This window comes from Malania oleifera, chromosome 3 (genome assembly GCF_029873635.1).
Source record: "Malania oleifera isolate guangnan ecotype guangnan chromosome 3, ASM2987363v1, whole genome shotgun sequence".
Classification (NCBI taxonomy): domain Eukaryota; kingdom Viridiplantae; phylum Streptophyta; class Magnoliopsida; order Santalales; family Ximeniaceae; genus Malania; species Malania oleifera.
In genome coordinates, this window is record NC_080419.1 from 16,263,472 (window position 1) to 16,285,488 (window position 22,017).

The following is a 22,017-nucleotide window of genomic DNA, read 5'->3' on the forward strand; positions in this document are numbered from 1 at the left end:
AGAATTCCCTATCCTTAGGGCCTTTGCCGGTAAACTATTGTTGAATGCGTGAGTACGAGATCAAGTTAACACTTGAGGGCTTACTGAGTAAGGTGAGTGCCTTGGTGTGCTTTAGTCGTGACCTTAGGGTTACTTATGTATCAGAGTAGAGGGGTGCTACTTGTATGGGCGGGTAATCACCCCTATCCTTGAGTAATCTCGTGGACTAAATCTCTGTATGTGTTTGATTAGGTTGAGAAAACATTTTCAATGTTATGTAGCGATTTGCAAATGTATTAAAATGATATCTATATACCTCATGCTAGCCACACGCTATTTTAATATATGTTTTTCTTCCCTTACTCAGATGTGTCTCACCCGAATATGATTATTTCTTTTTTAGGACATCCTCGAGGTCAGGCTTACGGAGTTCGAGGGTATTTAGTCTTTTTGAGGAATATAAAGAAATAGGGTATATGTTGATACTATTCTGGAGATGGAAATATTTATGTTTTATGTTTTATGCCGTTATGTTTTAAGGATGTTGTGAGAGATATGGTTGTGAATATACTAAAATGTGTTGGAGATGTATGTATCTATGGAAAATGCAGGTGATGGATAAATTTTATGGATTATAGATAGAAAATAGTAAAATCTGGTATTATGGAATGTTGGTATTGTAGAACTATGTTTATGGAGATTATGGTTACGTTTTCCATTGCGTATGTGATGGATTTATGATTTATTTGGACATTATCAGTTACAATGCATCACACTTGGGTTTAAGGGTTTGGGGCATTATAGATACAATGATCACCCAACTGACTAGCCTGAGAACTCTAACGCTCGGTATTCTGACGATAACTCGAGCCCTTTTTCTTCTTCTTCCATGATTACTGGAAAGACCCAGACTGAGAACCAGAAGATATTGGCCTCTTCTTCGATTCCTGATCCACCTCATCCTCTCGGATGTCGGTCTCGATCACCATGGCTTTATCCACTGAAATCGAGAACTCATAGATCTGAAGCATACCTACTAGTTTGCAGTTGTCCTTCCTCAAACCCTTCTTGAACCTCCGAGTCTTCTTATATTTGCTCGAGATCAAACATGACGTGAAACAGGATAACTTTATATACCGAGCAGCATACCCCTGCACCGTCATATTTCCCTGTGACAGAGCAGAGAACTCGTCCGCCTTAGCATCACGTGTGGAGGCCGAGAAGTATCTCTCAAAGAACACTTCCTTGAAACAACTCCATGTCATCTCTGTAGAACCGGCTCTCTGCTTCTCTAGCAAACTCACTATAGTCCAACAACGCCCCGCCTCCCCAGATAGCTGGAAGGTAGCGTAGAGGACTCTCTGCTTATCTGTGCAATTGAGGACTTCCAGAATCCTCTCGGTCTTCTCAACCCCAGTCCTCCGCTATCATTGGATCGGGTCCTCCTAAAAATGTCGGAGGGTGCACACGTGTGAACCTCTCGATGGTACACCCGCAACAGTAGAAGAACGTTCGCTTCTCCTAACACTTTACCTGATTTCCCGAATTACTTGCCTCATCAACCCTCGAGGCACAGAAGGAGACTCATTGCTCGCAGTCTCCTTGGAGCCACTTTCCAAGTTATTATCCTTGGGTTCCATTCTGAAAATACAATAGAAATCTATTAGCACTCCTACACAAGTACGGTTAACGCAATTATTTACAACTAATCATGTTAACTACTATCTCACAGATCCAGGTTTGTTCTATCACACCGACACGAAAGTAATCATTGGTTTGCCGTGATTTTACTGAAATCGTCATTCTAGGAAAAACACAGGACACCGCCAACGAGTCCCTCTCTAGCAACACAACAACCCTTGACCTACTCTACCCATTTCCCACATCCTATACTCTGGTATGCACACATAGCTACACCTAACCAAGTCTACAAGACCTAACAACATGGTTAGCTCTGATACCAAGTTGTCACGCCTTGAACCCGGTATTGGGACCTAGGGTGTGATATAGTAACCTAACATGTCCCTGTATCATACAACAATACCAATGATACAACAATGAATGAGGGTCCAACCCCGTGGGGTTTCCGTACACCCTATACACATTCACCTACATAACATATACACAGCGGAAAGTGTTCTTTCTATACATAATTTAACCAGAGTCTATACAAAAAAAGTTTCTAGGCTCCATAATACAAAACATATACCCGGGTGCGAACCAAAAACCCAAAAAGAAAACCCGATATAATCCTAGTACTTACACAAATACTGCCCGCAGTACACTGACCACTACGCTCCCAACACAAGGACTCTAGTTCCAGTTACTCGTAGGACCTAAAAAACATATACGTACGATAGGGGTGAGACACCTCTCAGTAAGGCAGATCCACATTATATCGGTGTGTGGCATATGAGTGTTATCATGACATAAAACATACACATTTCAATACAATTCCAGTATTTTCACAAAACAGTTCCAGTATAGTGCACATTACACACACACACATGATCAAGTAACCTGGTGTCATCACACCCTTCAGCCCGAAGCTGGCCCACATTACACGGCGTCCCTGGCACATAGCATAGCCCTAGGCTCCCATGGCATCGTACCGGTACAATTGGTGGATCCACGTCCTTCGGTGATCAATCGGTAAGGCTCTTATGCTCAAAACCCTGATTCAAGTAGTCATTTATTTTGTACCCCCCAAGGGGGGGGGGGGACTGCCATTTTAGCCCTTCTCGGGGGATTTCATCCACAAACGCAAAGCTTATGGTTGACTGATATCGCTCATCACCATTTAGCTATTGCATTTATTTTTCTCGTCGCTAGTCATATGTATAGAACTAACTTCAGGATTGGGCACAGTATGAAAAATATTTTAGAATCTTCTAGGAAAACCTCCTAACTGTCTCTGCACCCCTACCTCCTTTATCATTAAGCGGTCATTTAGGGGCCTTAGTTGGTGATCCGGGCTGTTTCCCTCTCGACGATGAAGCTTATCCCCCATTGTCTCACCGGCCGACCTTGACCCCTGTTATTTTGAGGTCATATCTAGTATTCAGAGTTTGCCTCGATTTGGGGCTGCGAGCCCTCGAATATAGAGCTGGACACTCTTGCCAATCATTGGTAGGTGAATTTTAGACCCGCGGATATAGAGCCAGACACTCTTCCACAACCCGGAACAATTCGGAACAGTTCCTATATCTCATTTCAGAAAATCACAACATATGCATGTTCATATAACAAATCAATCCACACTCATTTAGTAATCTAAACAATCATGATTTACAAAATACAGTTTAAAAACAAGTCAAGGCATGACAATCTCCATAACACAATATATATCACAATATATTCACGGTTTTCCAACAAAACCAGAGATGCAATCCCATGCCCCCTTTTTCCCAAAACTGCAAAATGCAAAACCCAAAATTTTACCCGTTAGACCCCCCCCAAATGAGTAGCCAAAACACACAGAGGACCGTGGACCACAGTTCTACCGAGTCCCATTTCGAAAATAACCGACATAAATAGAATCCCCTTACCTTTCCCCAAATATCCAAACCTGAACTCTACGGCTCCTAAACAGTGAACTGAGTTCCCAAACCTATAAATCACAGTACAAAATATACTTACAATTCCATTCCCTACAAAACTACCAAAATGGAAACGAAAACTGAGTCTTACCTCGATTTTGAACCAAAACCTGAAAACGCTCGAAACGAAGATCTGTTCCACAAATCTCGAAGAGAATCCTTCCCTGATTCTCGTAGTAACATCGGATTGTTGATTCAGGCAACGATCGGCGAAGAAATCTAAAGAGAGAGAGTATGAGGTTTAAGTTCCTAGAGAGAGAGAGAGAGAGGGAGAGAGAGAGAGAGAGAGAGAGAGAGAGAGAGAATTTTGATTTCTTAGCCCTAAAGCAACCCAAATGGATATTTATAGCACCTTTAACTCGGCCAAACTTGTCGACGAGGCGGCATCGTCATTGACGAGTCAATGAAGGGAATTCGTCGACGAAGCGGTGGCCTCGTCGACAAGCCTGAGATTTTTGGATTTCCCAAAGCTCTCGGCTTCTCCTTGTCGACGGGCCCTTGCATTTCGTTGCCGAACAACAGTAGGGCCTTTGTCAACGAACTCTGGCTTTGTCAACGAAGCCTGCTCAATTTCTATTTTACCTTTGTTTTTATTTATTTATTCTATATATCACGGTTTGGGTTCTTACATTATAACTTTTGGTATGCCCACATAACGGTTTATTATGGAATTGACCTTTGGGATGCCAATATGATCTTTGCCTATATAAGGACATGTTTTACAACCAAAATGAAAAAAGAAGATGATTAGCAACATCTAGTTTTAGAAGAACTAGACTGCTGAATTTATATAGTTCCATATTTCTTTACTTTAATTTTTCTATAATTCTATCTTCATTTCATTTACAACACGTTATCAGTACAATCAAGTCTCTAATGGTATAACAGAATCTTTTAAGTTTTGTTGGTATTATTCTAAGGTAAGAATCTTGTTTATTTTTTTAACACTTGTTATCTATATAACTTTAGTTTTTTTTTATCAAACTATATTTATGTGTTAACGATATCTCTTATCTTGAATACGTGTCCTTAAATGTTTTTATGTTGAAATATATGTGAGAATAACATTTTCATTTTAATATTTACCTAACTTTGAATTTTCATTTGCTTTTCATAGTGACTTTATGATGTCAAACCTCATAAAACTTGAATTCGTTGCCCTTGATATTTATGGAAAAAATTATCTACCATGGGTACTTGATGCTGAGATTCACCTTAATGCTATGAATCTTGGTAGTACAATTGAAGAAGGAAATTAAGCATCCCTGCAGGATCGCGCAAAGGCAATGATTTTCCTTTGACACCATTTACACGAAGAATTGAAAATTGAGTACCATACTATTAAGGACCCATTAGTCCTTTGGAATAACTTGAAGGACAGATATGAAAACCAAAAAATGGTAATTCTTCTAAAAGGTCGATATGATTGGATACACTTGGAACTGCAAGATTTTAAAACTATAAGTGAATATAATTCAACCTTGTTTAAAATTAACTCTCAATTGAAGTTATGTGGAGAAAAAATTACTGATGATGATATGCTAGAAAAAACATATTCAACTTTTCATGTCTCGAATGTGCTTCTGCAGCAGCAATATCAAGAGCGTAGATTTACAAAATATTTTGAACTAATTTCTTGTTTACTAGTGGCTTAACAAAATAATGAGCTTTTGTTAAAAAATCATCAATCTCGTCCAATTGACTCAACACCATTCCTTGAAGTGAATGTGACTTTTTCTCAAGGTCATGGATGAGGATATGGTGGTAAAAGGGGTCGTGGTAGGAAAAATTGTTGGACCCATGATGATCATCCTTCAAAATTTGAAAGTAAAGGTGTTGGAAAGACTCAAAGGAAATGGGTAAAGAATAAATAAAGTTCTGAACAAAATAACAAAGTGCAAAATAATGACAATATTTTCTATAGGTGTGGAACATAAGGTTATTGGTCTCGAATATGTTGCACTCCTAAACACCTAGTTGATCTTTACAAGGCATCGTTAAAAGGAAAAGGGAAAAATGCTGAAGTGAATTTTTTTGAACCCATTGATACTAAGCATGAGTCTCCTTTGGATGTTGATTTTGATGTTTCTGATTTTTTTTAGGATCCTAGTTGTAGTGATCCTAAAAAAAAAAGAAAAAAAATTAAAATTAAAAATTAATTAATTAAATTATTATTATTAATTAATATAATATAATATAATAATATAATATTATAATGATATAAATATATATATATATATATATATATATATTATATCCTGAAGGATCTCAAGAAAACACAGAGGAGCAGCGTGTCTCCTCCACCCCCTCTCTCCCACTCTCCTCAATCTTGTCTCTGATATTCGATTGATCAAAAATCCAAAAATACCGTTGGACTTTGTTTGCTACCACTGACACTTCCACTGAAGCGGATCTGTCGTGGGAGCGGCGTAGGAATATCTCCTCGGGTAAGGTCAATTTTCAAACTTACCTCAATTTCTCTTAAACTATAAGCCCAATTAACGAACGGAAATTGCCAGGAGATTCGTGGGGAGATTCTCTACAATCTAACTGAAGCGGATTTTTGAATTTGAGCTCCGGGGTACCAATCCTAAATTAGGGGGTAAGTTTAATAATTTAGGCTTTATTAGGCTATTTAGGGTATTCAGGGCCTAGGGAAATTTTAGGGAAAGTTACTCTAGGAATTGTGATGAGTAATGTAGTGAATTTTAGATTTCAGGGTTCGAGGGATTTTGAATGTCATGGGGCATAGGTCGAGGTGTTAGCGGGCTTTTCAAGAATCAGGTAAGGGGATTAAGTTATGTCGGGAATTTTATTTAATTTGAACCGATTAAATTAATATATATACTTATTTATTTATTTATTTAAGAATTTGAAGGTTATTTCGAAAACCAACCGTTTGAAATGGATTTTACAAACCTAGGATAAATGGTATGGTATTTTGAATAAAAATAAACGGTGGAAAGTTTGATTGTTTGTATGGTTATGTTTAAATGTTAAAATTGTGTGGCCGATGATTATTTGGTAGGATTTATTGTCTAAATGGATTTGAGAATGTTTGCGAAATACTGGAACTGTTTGTGAAATACTGGCATTGTTGCGAAAATATTGGGATTACTTGTGAATAATGCAGGAATTTGGTATAACGACCGAATTGTATACGCCGAATTGTATTTTGTGCCCGAGGGTCAAGTTTTTGGAATAACAAGAAAAAATATGTAAAATGATGTTTTAAATGGTATTTTCTATTATCTAAATTACATGATATGCTTTAAGAACCCTGGGGACTAGTGTATTGTGAGCACGGTACTGTTGCTAGGGATTTTTTATATGGCCGTGTGCGCCCACACCTGTGCTGAGAGGTGTAGGGTGGCTTTATCCGACTTGCCTACATGAGGTGAATGCACCCTCCTGGGTGAGGGCAATCGGACCAGCAGTTGGAGCTACGTATACCCGCAGAGTATGTTAGCGGAGAGCATAGATGACTACTATCTGGGTGGATCCCCTAAGACATTAGTCTAACCTTCGGGCTGCACAACCCATGCCATAAGGGAAGTAAATGATGTGTTTGTCATAGGGAGTGTCTTATATGCATATCTGTTAATTTATGTGAATAAAAATAATTAATAAGATAATTTCGAGGGCTTGGTGAGAAAGGCGAGTGCCCTAGTGGCAGTAATGGTATTAGAGCAGAGGGAAGCTACTTGTATTGGCGGGTAATCTTCTCTATCCTCGGCTAATTGTGTGTGTTAGTGTAAAACAAGAATGTTTTCATAAATGTGTTTATCTACTTAGTGAACTAGTTACACTAAATGCATGTTGGCTACACGCTGACATTAACTTAGTCTTTCCCTTACTGAGCTATGCCTCACCCCTACTTTACAAATTATCTTTTTAGGAAATCCTAGAGATTGGGTCTAGCGGGTTAGACGAGTCGGGCTGGAGGTGTAAATTTATGTAGGTAGTGTGTAGATAGAGATTTTATTTTTGTTTAGTTTTATGGGATGTAATTATGTGAAAATGTATATATTTGTGTATAAAAATAGTTAGAACTCTGGTAATGTAATTAGAGGTTTTTGTATTTTATTTCCACTGCATATATGTGTTTTATATATGATAAACAAGGTATTAGGTATACAAACGTCACTAAAGTAGCACTCCGAGCCCATGTGGAGGGTTGGGGTCGTTACACTAACGGCAAAATTGATCATTTGATTGGAGATGGAAATGTCTACTATTAAATTATCTTCATGTTTATGTTATTTTGAAAAAATTAATTTATGTAATTTTTAAAAATGTTTCACATATAATATGCTTGGTAATATTTTGTTATCTTTCTTAATTCTTAAATTTTATTTTTCATTTACTAGATCATACAAAATAAACTTGATAAAATGGAAGACGACATGTGTTTGGTGGACAGTGACATGACTCACACAATTCCTCGTGTTAAAAAATATTTCTTACAATTAACATTAACTGAAATTAATGTTAATACAATATCTAGCTCTACAAATGTAATAGAGGGCTCTAGAAGAGTTCATATTATGTTTCTAAATGGGACAAAATTATATATTGATGATGCGTTGTATTCTAGTAGATCCTGAAGAAATCTACTAAGTTTTAAAGATATACGTCGAAAAGGATATCATGTTGAAACCAAAAATGAAGGAGATATGGAATATCTTTTAATTACATTTCAAGTTTCAAACCAGAAGATATATTGGAAAAATTTTCAAGTTTTTCATTTGACCCATATTTCACAAAAAAGGATGGTTGAATCAAATTTTATGCACCTGAAGTGCTTTGAGCCTAGAAGTTTTATATTTTGGCATGATCATCTTGGCCATCCTGGTTCAATTATGATGCGACAAATCATTGAAAATAAACATGGACATACATAAAAGGATCAGAAAGTTTTTTTACTTGGTGATTATTTTTGTATTTCTTGTGCTCAAGGAAAACTACTTGTTAGACCTTTTCCATATAAATTACCTTTAGAGTCTCCATCTTTTCTGCAAAGAATACAAGGAGATATTTGTGGCCCAATCCATCCATCTTGTGGACCATTTTGATATTTCATGATTTTAATTTATGCTTCCACTCAATAGTCACATGTCTGTCTACTTTTAACTCGAAATGTTGCTTTTACTAAATTTTTTGCTCAAATAATAAAGTTAAGATTAAGTTTTCCTGATCATCCCATTCAGATTGTTCGTTTAGATAATGCAGGTGAATTTTCTTCAAAAGTATTTTATGACTATTGTAATGCCCCAACCCTCTACATGGGTTCGGAGTGCTACTAATCCATTCATTTATTTGATAATTCACATTCTTATATCATGTACGCAGTGGAAAATATAAATATAATTTCCATAAATATAATACCAGAGTTTACTATTTCTATCTATAATCCAAAATAACTATTCATCACTTGTATTCTCATATATACCCATATCTCCAAAAATATTCAGTATTCACAAACACCAGTATATTTCACATCCATCCATATCTCAGAAGACTTAAAACATAAAACATAACTTACATACAACCCAAAATATTAGCTAAGTATATACCCTTTCTTTCTATCTAGAACCCCAAAAATGCTATCAACCTTGAGCTTCTCTAAGTTCGTTTACGTGGTGGTCCTAAAAAGATAAATTTGTAATCAGGTGAGACACATCTTAGTAAGGGAAGAAACAATATATATTAAAACAACGTGTGGTCAACATGAGAATATAATCAACATTTTAATATCATTTACAAACCATTAACATAAATTCTTAAAACCATTTTTTGATTCTATTCAAACACATGCAAAGTATTCACCCACGAGACTACCTAAGGATAGGGGTCATTACCTACCCATACAAGTAGCACCCCTCTGTCCTGTTACATTAGGCAACCCAAAGGTCACAACTGAAGCATACCAGGGCACTTACTTTACTTAGTAAGCCCTCAAGTGATAAATTAATCTTGTACTCACACCAGCGAAGGCCCCCAAGAATAAAGAAATATACCCACACATACAAGTAGTTTCCCTCTACCCTAATGCGTTATGCAACCTACTACTACATCTGATACTACTAGTGCACTCACCTTTCTCATGTTCTACTAGAATAAATACTGATAATACCATAATACATTATTCTGTCTGTCGTTATTCAACCATCTATAACTGTTCATGTTCATAACTTTTGCATTTCTTGGCATTTCACTTTACGTAAACTTTAACATTTTACATCGTTCACATTTCATATTTCATATCCATTTCATTCACATTTCCATTTCATTCTTTTTTATTTCATTTATTCGTACTATAGCTCCTTTTAGCTGTACATCAGTTAGTCTACATACATATGCACTAGAATATGCTAACACAACTCCTTTTAACTGTCATCAATTAGTCTACAGCTCCTTTTAGCTGTCATTGAATACATGATTGCATTATCAAACACAAGTAACATGGTTCTTATAACATTTCATTAACAGTGCATTTCTTACATAACCTGCATCTCATACATATAACATACGTTTACACCGCATTACCATCTACTCATGCCCATAACGTATACATATACATAAATTATCCATTTTTTATCAGTTTAATTCATAAAATTATGGTTTAATATATATTTCCCCTTTACCTAGTTTCTTGAACTACGTCAATAGGGACCCCGAAAAGATACCTACAGTGCTCACCCGAGCCCTAAAATAAAATTCCTAGTTCCATTAAATCAACCCTAAATAAAATACTATTTTAATATTTCCTAGGCTCATAAATTCCAAATAAATAATTATACCCTCAAATATAACCAATTTACTTAATTCCCCAAATCTCACTCTCGCTTTGAAGTGGAACCTAAGAAACCCAAATTGGAAATTTACTCCAGCCAAAATGACAACGATCACGACTAGGACCCCGTGGTGGTGCCCGATCGTCGATTGAATGGTAAATTTAAGGAGAAATTAAAAAAATAGGAAAAATTTACCTTACCCTAGGAATGGTGTTGATTAAGGTGTAATCCCAAAAGGGAGGGGGGTGAATTGGATATAAAAAATTTAAGCCACTTAATTTTCTTTCACACACTTCTTATAAGTTTACCAACTACTTCTAGTTGCTCAATTACGTGTGAGTGTGACAATCCTATCTATATATGCAATATAATTGATTTTAAATATAATGCGAAAAATAAAGAGTAAAAGGAAGAGAGAAGACAAACGTGATTTTACGAGGTTCAGCCAACCCGGCCTACGTCCTCGCCTTGAGCAACCACTCAAGGATTCACTAAAAACCCTGCTCCTTAAAGTGGGATGGAGCTTCCCGTACAATCTGCTGCTTACAAGAGGTACAGCTTCCTTCTACTCTACTGCTTACAAGAGATACAGCTCTCTCCTCACACACCCGTTCACACACCGAACCGTGTATACAATAGAATCTGTAAAATAACACTCAAAATGATGCTTCTAACAAAAGCTTGTGAGTACAATTCAAACTCCTAACACATTAACATATGATATAACTTGAAGCTCGTGAATGTATGAAAATGATACAATCGTTTTATGAATGATTATGCATCAACACACAAATCTTGATTTATTCAAAACTCCCAAGTTAAAATATATTTGAAATGCCTCGGAGTTAACTAGGGTTCTTGGTTCGCTTTTGTAAAGATGCAGAAGTATATTTGAAGTGAACTCGTTAACAAAATCTTTGTCTTGAATACAAGCTTAATCAAAATCACAAATCTTTATTCCATGTATTCTATCACAAACTGAGAATATTAATTTTCAGAAAATATCCCTCAATTTAGAAATATAGTTATAAGTATTAAGGATATTTAATCAAGCTTTAATATATCAAAATATAAATCATTTGAAGAACACCCACTTGAATCAAAAATCAATCAACCAAGTTAAATAAGTTTTCTCAAGTAATGATCTTCTCAAAAATATATTTTATATGAATTGATACACTCAAGATCAAAACTTTTCAATACTTAGTCAAGAACAAGCAATGAGATAGAATTTCTTAAGAATATAAACCTCAATACTAGATTGAAGTTCACTAGAGTAAGCAAGTTCCCTTTGTGACTTTGAGTTGATTTGCTCAAGCTTGAAGATTAGAAATTGAGAAGTAAGCAATAGTATAGCACTAAGAGTAGATTTACAACGTTTTCTCAACAAGGTGTGTTCTTTTCTTTCTTGTGTTTCTCCCTGCGTTCTAGGGTTTAGACATTTAATATATATAGTGTATGACCCTTAGGATTGATCTCAGACGTTGGATCAATCAGATAGCTTGCGTGTTTTTAATAAAAATCTGATTTTTTAGGCTTTCCCGCAAGTTCAGGCAATCGAGCTAGGGTTCAGGCTTCTGAAGTGACAACTTCAGGCGCCTGAGGTTCTAGGGTTAGGCGACCGAAGTACCTCTGCCAGGTTCTGTCTTTCCCATTTAATTCTTCAGGTGACTGCACTTAATCTTCAAGCTACTGAACTTATTCTTCAGGCTACTGAAGTAAAGTTCAGGCGACCGAACTCCCCTTTTTTCTCAAATTTTCTTTTCTAAGTTAAAAATCTGCTTTGATTCTCTTCTTGGGTCTTTTGTAAAACATATTTTTCAATGATTTAAAAACATTTCTAAGTTCATACAGGTTCGCCAATGATATACATGAAATGCATGAAACCTAAAACCACTCTAAGTTATATTTGAGCTTCAAAATAAATCATATGATAATGTAAATACATAAGCTCTAAATACCCATTCCGAAGAGATTCTTGAACTTTGCTGCTTGTATCTTGATTCTTGTACTCTTTGAGTTCCATGGTACTTGCCAAGATGTGTAAGCTTTACTTGAAGGATTCCATGACTCATTATCTTTCCGTGCATGCTTAATATAGTTCCTATTCACAAACTCGATGCACAAATCAAATACCAAGTGATTTGTCATTATCAAAACAGGATTGGACTCGTAGAGTCAACAAATGGTACTTACGCTGCTCCCACGACAAATTCGCTCAATAGAAATGTCGGTGGTGGAGTTAGGAATCCAACGATACCTTCTGTTTCCCGATCGGCCAAATATCCATTGAGAAATGAGGGAAGTGAGAGACGGAGACAGACGGAAATGCAGGGAAGTGAGAGAGACATAGAGATTTGAGAGGCGTGAACAGAGAGGAGGTGCCGGAGAGATAAGGGTTTCCAACTGAATTGGATTTCAAATTGAAATCCAATTCATTTAATTCTATCATTACATTATTTTATATTTTACATATATATATATATATATTCCTTTAATCATATATATATACCTTATCCTTATATATATATATACCCATCATATAATTTACTTAATTAATTCAATTAAATAACGTTTAATTAATTTATTAATTCAATTAAATAATAATTAATTAATTAATTAATAATCTTATTTTTTTTATTTTTTTATTTTTTTTATTTTTTTTCATACTATTACTTTTATTTGTTTATTTATTATTTTTTTCTAATTATTTTAATCATTTTTTAATTTTCCGAGTCTTTACAACTATTGCATGTCAATTGGAATAAGTGTTGAACTTCTATTGAACATGTTCATACATAAAATGGTTTAGCGCAATCCTTCATTAAGCGTTTACAATTTATTGTTAGACCTATGCTTATGCGATCAAAGCTTCCTGCATTTACTTGGGGTCATGTTATAGTGCATGCTTCGTCTTTGATTAGAATTAGACCAACTGCATATCACAAGTTTTCACCTTCACAACTTGTGTTTAACCACCAACCTAATAAATCTCATCTTAGAATTTTTGGTTGCACAGTATATGTTGTTCCTATTGCACCTATGCAACGAAGTAAGATGGGACCACAACATTATCGGCTTGGTATTTATGTTAGCTTTGATTCTCCTTCTATCATTAGATATCTTGAACCACTAATAGGTGATCTTTTTAGAGTATAATTTCTAGATTGTCAATTTGATGAACCAGTTTCCCGTCATTAAGAGAAGGAAAAGGATTAAAAAAACAAGAAATTTGTTGGAACACACCAACTTTGTCTAATCTTGATACATGCACAAATCAATGTGAACTTGAAGTTCGAAGAATAATTCATTTGTAGAATGATGCAAATCAATTGCTAGATGTTTTTATAGACACCAAAAGGGTCACTCAATCACATGTTCCGGCCACAAATATTCCTAGTAGATTGATTGTTCCTAAAGAACACCTAATGGGAATAACATCTAATGAATCTAAAATGCGCTAGAAGCGTGGTAGACCAATTGGTGCAAAGGATACTGTTCCTCGAAAGAAAAAAGAAATGAATAAAAGTGACACTCCAAAAGAGGTCATTAACACTCAAGAAAAGGTTAAAAGAAATATAAATCAACAATTGTTGACGTTATAGGTCATATCCCGTTTTGATCATGACAAATACTCTGGTATTTAATGTTTGTCAAGTTTGTGTGCAGGTTCATATTGATGAAATCGCATAGTGGCATGTGAAGACTTGAATACTAAAAACCCTAAATGTTTACTTGTATTGTAATTTATATTATGATTTATTCGGGTTTGTAATTATAATTCTAAAGGTCTGTAATAATCTGCATATCATGCATGAAAGAACTACAAGCTCAAAAGCCTTAAAATGACCCTAGGTCTCTACACATCACTTGGAAATCGAGAGACCTTAGATTTGGTCGATCGACGCCAGGTTTTTGGGTGTACTCTCAAAGACCTTAGAATGACCTTAGGTCCTTGCACATACACATAAGATGTCCCCAAAATCACTTATAATATTAGGGAAATTAATTGAAGTAAAAATGGACTTATAGGGCAAAATTAATGAGGCTTTGGGCAACCGAACCCCTAGTGTTCAAAACACCTCGGGCGACTGAACCTTTGATCAGTTAGAAAGTTAACTTGGTTTCGGACGATTGAACCAAAAATGACTGCAGCATCCTCAAGTGACCAAACCACAATTCTAACTTTTCCCAACAACTTGGCAGCCCGAACTCCCACGTTCAAATTTGCGTCCGGCTATCGAACTTAGGACCATGCGACCGAATCGCGGGCGGCTATAATTCAGGCAACCGAACCTCGAAAATACCTTTTCGTGCTGTGTCTATTCGGGCGGCTAAATTTTAGCTCGGGCACTCGAAACTCTTGGGTTGTTTTTATTTTTACTTCGGTAATTTGAGGTTAAACAGGGTTAAATTCTTAAACTTTTTTTAAACATTTTTAATAATACCCATTGAGTTTCCAACGGTTATAATTTTGCCTATGCCTATATATATAAGCTCATTTGCAAAATTAAGATAGGATTAGCACTTAGATTATCTTGAGAATCCTCTGAAATTTCATTTGTCTATTTTTCACATACAAACCCAATACACTTTCCTATTGTGATTCCTTTGATAAACCAAGTTTATTGAGAGTGTTATTAAGTGATCTTGAGTAGCTACATTTGCTCAAAACTCTACTTACTTGAGATTGATTGTTTGATTTTGTTGGAGAATTTTAGCTAAGGTTTTTCCCTAGTATAATCTATACTCTTTGTGTGGGAAAACCTTGTAACTAGTGGGTCTTTGCATCACCATTGCAAGACTCACTAAACTTGTATTTTGATTGTGCAAATACATTTTTACAAGCATACTTTTCAAATATCTCTTGAGCTATATTTTTTATAAAATCATTTGTGAGATATTTTGAACACTCTTGTTGCAAATCTTTGAAACCCTTGCTATGATTGATCAATATTGATACTTGGTTTTAAAGATAGAATAATTGTACACTCTTTTGTGGTTATTGCATATTGACGGTTGTAAGAGTGTAGTTGGACACTTATTGCACAGAACTTATAGTTCCTATCCATTTGAGGTGCATTGATTAGTGTTTGTGCATAGTGGTACATATTTGCTTATGTAAGAAGCATTTGTTTGTACGCAAATTTTTATATCCTTTGTATTCCAGGTGTGGGTCTGAAAAGGAAGACTAGCCCTATTGAATAGTCCCGAATTGGCTTAGACCCGGTTAGGAAAGTTAGGTGCACCATCCTGGTAAGGTGTGGTTATAGGTTGAGGTCAGCCCCGTTAATTGACCTGGTTGCAAATGATGCTGCTCCATCTGTTAAGTGAGCATTAATGGAATTCTTGGGCTTGCGAGCTAGAGGTAGGGACGTAGGTAGTATATGTCGAACCCTGATAACATATCGTGCGTGTACCTTATATTTTCGCAATTTATTGTCCGCACTTTCATTTTCAGCACATGTATGTTTTACGTTTAATTCATTATATGTTGTACATGTGTTGATTGAATTTATGATTATATAGAAAGACCCTAGGTTTGAGTATTATTGCTTGTGAAATTGAAATCAACCTAGGAAGTTTTACATACCCAATTCACCCCCCCCTTCTTAGGATTGCACCAAAGTCAACAGCATTCCCATATTTCCACAGAAGCAACACCGGAAGTTTTTCTGGTATCGAAAAATTATGAGATCTCATTAAAATTTGAAAATATACGGAGAAGAAATGAAGTTGTTGTTACAATGTGTTTGCATATGCGATTGCTTCAAAAATTATTAATGATAATGAGCTTAAACCTCAAACTGTAGAAGAATGTCGATATTGAAATGATTGGCCAAAATAGAAAGAAGCAATACAGGTTGAGCTAGACTCATTAGCCAAACATAAGGTATTTGGACCAGTAGTCCAAACACCTGAGAATGTCAAACTTGTTGGGTATAAATGGATTTTTGTATGTAAAAAAAAATGAAATGAATGAAATTGTGAGATACAAGGCGCGTCTAGTAGCACAAGGTTTCTCACAAAGGTCGAGTATAGATTATAATGAGACCTATTCCCCTATTATGGATACAGTTACTTTTAGATTTTTTATTAGTTTAACGGTTTCTAAAGGACTTGACATTCACCTTATAGACGTAGTAATCATCTTGAAACAATTTTATATGGATAAATCTTATCCATTAAGCTCCCTGATGGTTGTTCGTTCACTTGATGTGAAAAAGGATCTTTTTCGTCCTTGAGAAGATGATGAAGAAATCCTTGGTCTTGAAGTACCCTATCTTAGTGCAATTGGAGCACTCTTGTATCTTACGAATTGCACTAGACCAGATATAGCTTTTGCGGTAAATTTGCTAGCAAGGTTTAGTTCTACACCAACTCAGAGACATTGGAATGTAGTAAAACATGTTCTTCGTTATCTCAGCGGCACATCTTATATGGGTTTGTTTTACCCAAAGGGAGTAAAGTTTGTGTTGAAAGGATATGCTGATGTTGGATATCTTTCTGATCCTCATAAAGCTAGATCACAAACAGGCTATATTTTTACATGTGGTGATACTACTATCTCATGGCGATCTGTAACGTAAACGATCACTACTACCTCTTCAAACCATTCAGAAATATTGGCAGTTCACGAAACAAGTCGTGAATGTGTATGGTTAAAAATTATAATCCAACACATTAAAGGGACAAGTGGATTATCACTGGAGAATGACAAGCCAATAATTATTGTACGAGGACAGTGTAACATGTATTGAACAAATCAAAGGTGGGTACATAAAAGGTGATAAAACTAAACATATTTCACCAAAGTTCTTTTATACTCATGAACTTCGAAAGAAAGGAGATGTTGACATTTATAAAATTTGTTCAAGTGACAACTCAACAGATCTATTCAGAAAAGCATTGCCAACTTCAATTTTCAAAAAGCATGTACATAACATTGGAATGCGACAACTTAAGGACATTTATTAATTGATTGTATTTTTTAGAGGAAGTATCAATACTGTACTTTTTTTCCTTCATTAAGGTTTTTTCCCACAGGATTTTCCTTAGTGAAGGTTTTAACGAGGCATATTCAGTGTATAGTCATTCAAGGGAAAATATTGTAAAACGTGTATATTATACATGTGGATGACTATCTTGAGAATAGGTTACAACTTTTAGTATGCTCACATAATGGTTCATTATGGAATTGACCTTTGGGATGCCAATATAATCTTTGCCTATATAAGGACATGTTTTAGAACCAAAATGAAAAAAAAAAAAAAAAAATGATTAGCAACATCTAGTTCCTGAAGAACTAGACTGCTGAATTTTTATAGCTCCAAATTTCTTTACTTTAATTTTTCTATAATTCTCTCTTTATTTCATTTACAAGGACTTAAAAAATGAATTTTTTATATAAAATAAAAATTATTGTCACAACATCTTGGAGGTTCGGAATGACAAGGGATAATAGATATTGAATTTTGAAATGGAGTCGCCACTAACCTAATCTTTACCTTAGTGCGGTTAGAGCACCTAATCTTAGTCTGCTTTACCAGAATCGGGATTGGGAGTTCAGTTATACGAGGAGAAGGTACTAACACCCTCTACACACCCGTTGTATGAACGGTGCCTAATTATTTTTAAATTATCCCTAAATTGATTTTGATGGTATTTAATTAATTCTTTTAAAATAAACAAATAAATGAATAAACAAATAAATAAAATAAATAAATATTATAAATTTAAAAATAAAAATAAAAATCAACCTGCAATTTAGGAATATCTAATAAGACCTTAGAGGGGATCTTGTTAGATAAACCTCCTCTCATAGCTAATATAAGTGAGCTTTGGGATTTTTAAAGAGTTTTCTTTATTTTTTTGGTATTTTATCTTCCATTTTTTTTTTATTCTGAGTCAAAATAACTCAAAATATTTTTCCTGACTTCAAAAAAAAAAATTTATAAAAACTTTCACCATTTTCCTGATTTTTATGACTTTTCTGCTATTTTTCTCTAATTTCTAAAATTTAAAACTAATTAAAAATATTAAATAAAATAATATATATAATAAAATAAATAAATAAATAAATAAAATGGTGAACTGGGTCGACCAGTTTATTTAAATTGAACCGAGTTAAACCAGTGAGTGCCATGTGTCCACTCACAAAGGTGACATGTGGCATTTTTTTTGTTCTTATATATATATATATATATAAATTTTTTAGAAGTACTGTAGCAAGGTGAAATTAGCACAACGTCACCTTGATACATGTCACTATGACACGTGTCACTCTCCAGGATCTACTTTTTATTTTTAAAATTTATTCTAAAAAATATAGAGGACTTTAAAAGAATTTTTCTTACTTGAAGCTACTGTTGCAATGGGTTTGTTGTCCGGGCCAGAAAACCAAAGTTTTAAACTTCAAATAACAAGCTGATCGATCAGAATTAAAAAGGATAAATCATGAATGACTTATAAAAACTTCAGCTCAATCAGACAAGGAATCGTTATCCGATCGTCTAAATCAAACTGACTGCGTAAGCCTCAAATCCTCAAGCTACCACTGCAATGGGACTGTTGTCCGAGCCACAAAATAAAAGTTTCAAAACTCTAAATAATAATCTAACCAGTCAAAATCAAGAGGAATTAGTCATGCACAATTTGTAAAAATTGCAGCTTAATCGAAGGAAAAATCACCCTCCGATTGTTTCGATCAAGCTGATTGCGCATACACCTCTAATCCTAAAACTGCTGCTGCTATGAGGCTGATAACCAAGTCACAAAATCACAATTTAAAAGTTCTAAATAACAATCTAACCAATCAAAATTTAAAAAGGTAAGTCATATACAACTTGTAAATAATTTAATTCAATCGAATTAGAAATCACCATCCAATCTTATGGATCAAATAGGCTGCGCAAGCACCCCTGCTGCAGCAATGAGGCTGTTATTCGAGTTGAAAAACCGAAGTTTTTCAAATTTTAAAAGACAATCGGGCCATCCAGAGTGAAGAAGGATGAGTTAGGCACCACCTGTTAAAATATCAACTTAATCAGATAAGAAATCACTCTATGATGTTTTAAGGAAAACTGACTGCACAAGCAACCCCAATCCAAAATTTTCAGGAAAAACACACTTTTTTCTCTCTTTCTTAACACGAAATTCTTTTTTTTTTTTTTTTCACTCTTCTGTGTTCTTTTCCCTCTCCCCATGTCCTTGTTGCTTGTCTTAGGCTCCTTTCTATAGGGACTTAAGGAGTAACCTAATTCAAATCAACAAATCAAAACTAAGTCAAATTTGTTAACTTAAATTTGATTAACCAAATTTAAATTTATTCAATCAAAATTAAGTAGCTAAATTAGTTTAAATTCTGATTTTTTTTTTGAATTTGAATTTGAATTGTGTGTATGTGCAAGTGCTAACATGAAGAACTTTAATTGTATTTTTATTGTATGTCTTTTCTTGTTGTATTAAGAAATAATGCAATTTTTTTTTAGTTTTTTTTTTTGTAATATAAGATCGTCGGACAAGTTGGGGTATCTACAATCGTAATGATATTTATGCAAACCAGACGTGTGAAATCAAAATCAAACATTCTAATTTAAATTCTTTGAGTTACCCCATTATCAAAACACGAGGAAGAAAAAAAAGAGTTAAGCTATGTTTACAAAGATTAGTATGACTTTCATCAGTCAATTTGACTTGTAGCAGCTGCCAACCTCATCTCCGTCATTTTTAGACTCTGTGATTTAGAATAATGAACATCAACTATTTAAAATCAAAAAATAAAATAATCAAAAAATAGAGAATTTGTTATATTCAGAATTGTTATTCTGATTTATCCACACCCCCTCGTTCGTATTCTCACTTTTATTTTGCTCAGGCGTATTGGTTTTTTCGTCATTATGTTTTTTATGTGCATCTTCGACAAACGACTCCAAATCAATTCCTTTATTTCCGTCCACGTCCTCGATATCGGGCCCCAAAGGAATGAAGGGTGGCCGTTGGATTTGCAGAATCGTATCCCAGTCAACGGCTTTGAAGAAATCGTGGCCCTTGATTCCCTCCACTCCGATCCTCTGCTTTGGGTCCTTTTCAAGTAGTTTTCGGATCAAGTCCCGCAACGACGTCGCTTCGCCGACAAGCTCCGGCTCCTTCGCTAAAATCCGATAAAAAGTATCCTTCCTACTGGAGCCTCTAAACGGCGTCGCCCCGTACAGCATCTCGTACAAAACCACCCCCAACGACCACCAGTCTACGGCGAAATCGTGGCCGTTCCCTAAAATTATCTCCGGCGCCACGTACTCCTCCGTCCCGACGAACGAGTTCGATTTCCCCGCCCTGTCCGCATCGTTCGAGTTCGACTTCCCCGCCGAGTCATCCGGCGATATGCCCGAGTTGCGGCGGAACTTGTAGAACGCTGAGAACCGCCTCTTTCTCTTTGGCGAGTTAGAGCTCGCCGCCGAGTTCACGACCTGAGGAGTTTTCACGGGGAGCTCCGTCGAGAGATCGAAATCAACGAGCATTAGGTGGCCATTTTCTTGAATCATGATGTTTTCTGGTTTCAAATCTCTGTATACTATCCCCAATCCGTGCAAATACTCCAGCGCTAGCACCAATTCCGCAGCATAAAATCTAGAGAGAGAAACAGTGGGTTAGAGAGAACATCTCCAGAGAGAGAGAAAGATTCTAGTGAGAGAAATGGAGAAACGAACCTGATAATATCATCGGAGAACATCTTCTCGGTCTGTCTCTTCCTTAAGGAGTGGAGATCTCGCCCGGGGCAGTAGCCAATGGCGTAGCCAACAAGCTTCTCAGATTCGAAAACGCCGTGAAGGCTGGGCAAAAGCGGGTGCCGGAAACGGCTCAAGGCCAGCTGCTCGAATCGGACTCGCTTGCGCCGGCTTCCCTCACTATCGCCGTCGCCCTTGGCCGCGATCAGAGCCTTGGAGATTACCTTGAGTGCGAAGAACTCGTCTGCGGCGGCATCGAACCCTAGGTCTCGCACCAGGAACACCACGCCCTTGGCTCCCCGCCCTAGCGCGGAAACAACCTGCAGCTGCGAGAGATGGAGCTTTCGAACGCTGCGGCGTAGGAGACCCTCGTCGTCGTCCATGGCGGAAGAGCCGTCGAGAATGTGAAAGCAACGGGGTTTTGGGAAAGTGAATCGCGCTAGGGTACGATCTGCTATAGGCAGCCAACTTTATAGAGCGCGAGGGCAAGGAAAATATGGGATTTCTTGGTGAGGAAGAATTCACTATTCCAGCACAGGGAAATCGGAATTGGACTTTCCCAGGAAAATGATTATTTTTTTTCTCAATCGGACTTGGCGGAGAAAATATATGAAGGGTTTGAACGAATCGTTGATAGGGAGCAGCCACGTGCGTGGGGGCGGGCTTCTAGAAAACAGTAATGGGAAAGAGTGGATTGTTCGGTGTTCAACGCGGCCCGTTTAGGGGTTTAAACTCTCACTCTAACCGCAATTCCCTTCCTTTGTGGAACTCTCTTTCCCTCTCTGATTTGAAATTTGAATTCAACAACACTATCACATACAATCGCAAATTAAAATTATACACTTAATTCTTTCCTAATAAACTAAATTAATATTTATCAACTATTTCCACATGCTTACTAATATTTTCTACTCT

At 36.1% G+C, this 22,017-nt stretch overlaps 1 protein-coding gene across 1 annotated transcript; it reads right to left on the minus strand.

Moving 5' to 3' along the window:
• Positions 1-19,945: 19,945 nt before the first annotated feature.
• On the minus strand, positions 19,946-21,684 carry LOC131150228 (serine/threonine-protein kinase OXI1-like). Its single transcript, XM_058100832.1, has 2 exons — positions 21,085-21,684; positions 19,946-21,004 (listed from the first exon to the last, which is right to left on the minus strand). Exons 1-2 carry the CDS (start codon positions 21,483-21,485, stop codon positions 20,164-20,166), a joined length of 1,242 nt encoding a protein of 413 aa, XP_057956815.1. The 5' UTR covers positions 21,486-21,684; the 3' UTR covers positions 19,946-20,163.
• Positions 21,685-22,017: the final 333 nt, after the last annotated feature.

Coding starts and splice junctions, on each gene's coding strand:
- LOC131150228 (XM_058100832.1), bottom strand. CDS start 21,485: ATGGACGACGACGAGGGTCTCCTACGCCGCAGCGTTCGAAAGCTCCAT. Junction 21,005..21,084: donor TTCTCCGATGATATTATCAG/GTTCGTTTCTCC, acceptor TTCTCTCTCTAG/ATTTTATGCTGCGGAATTGG.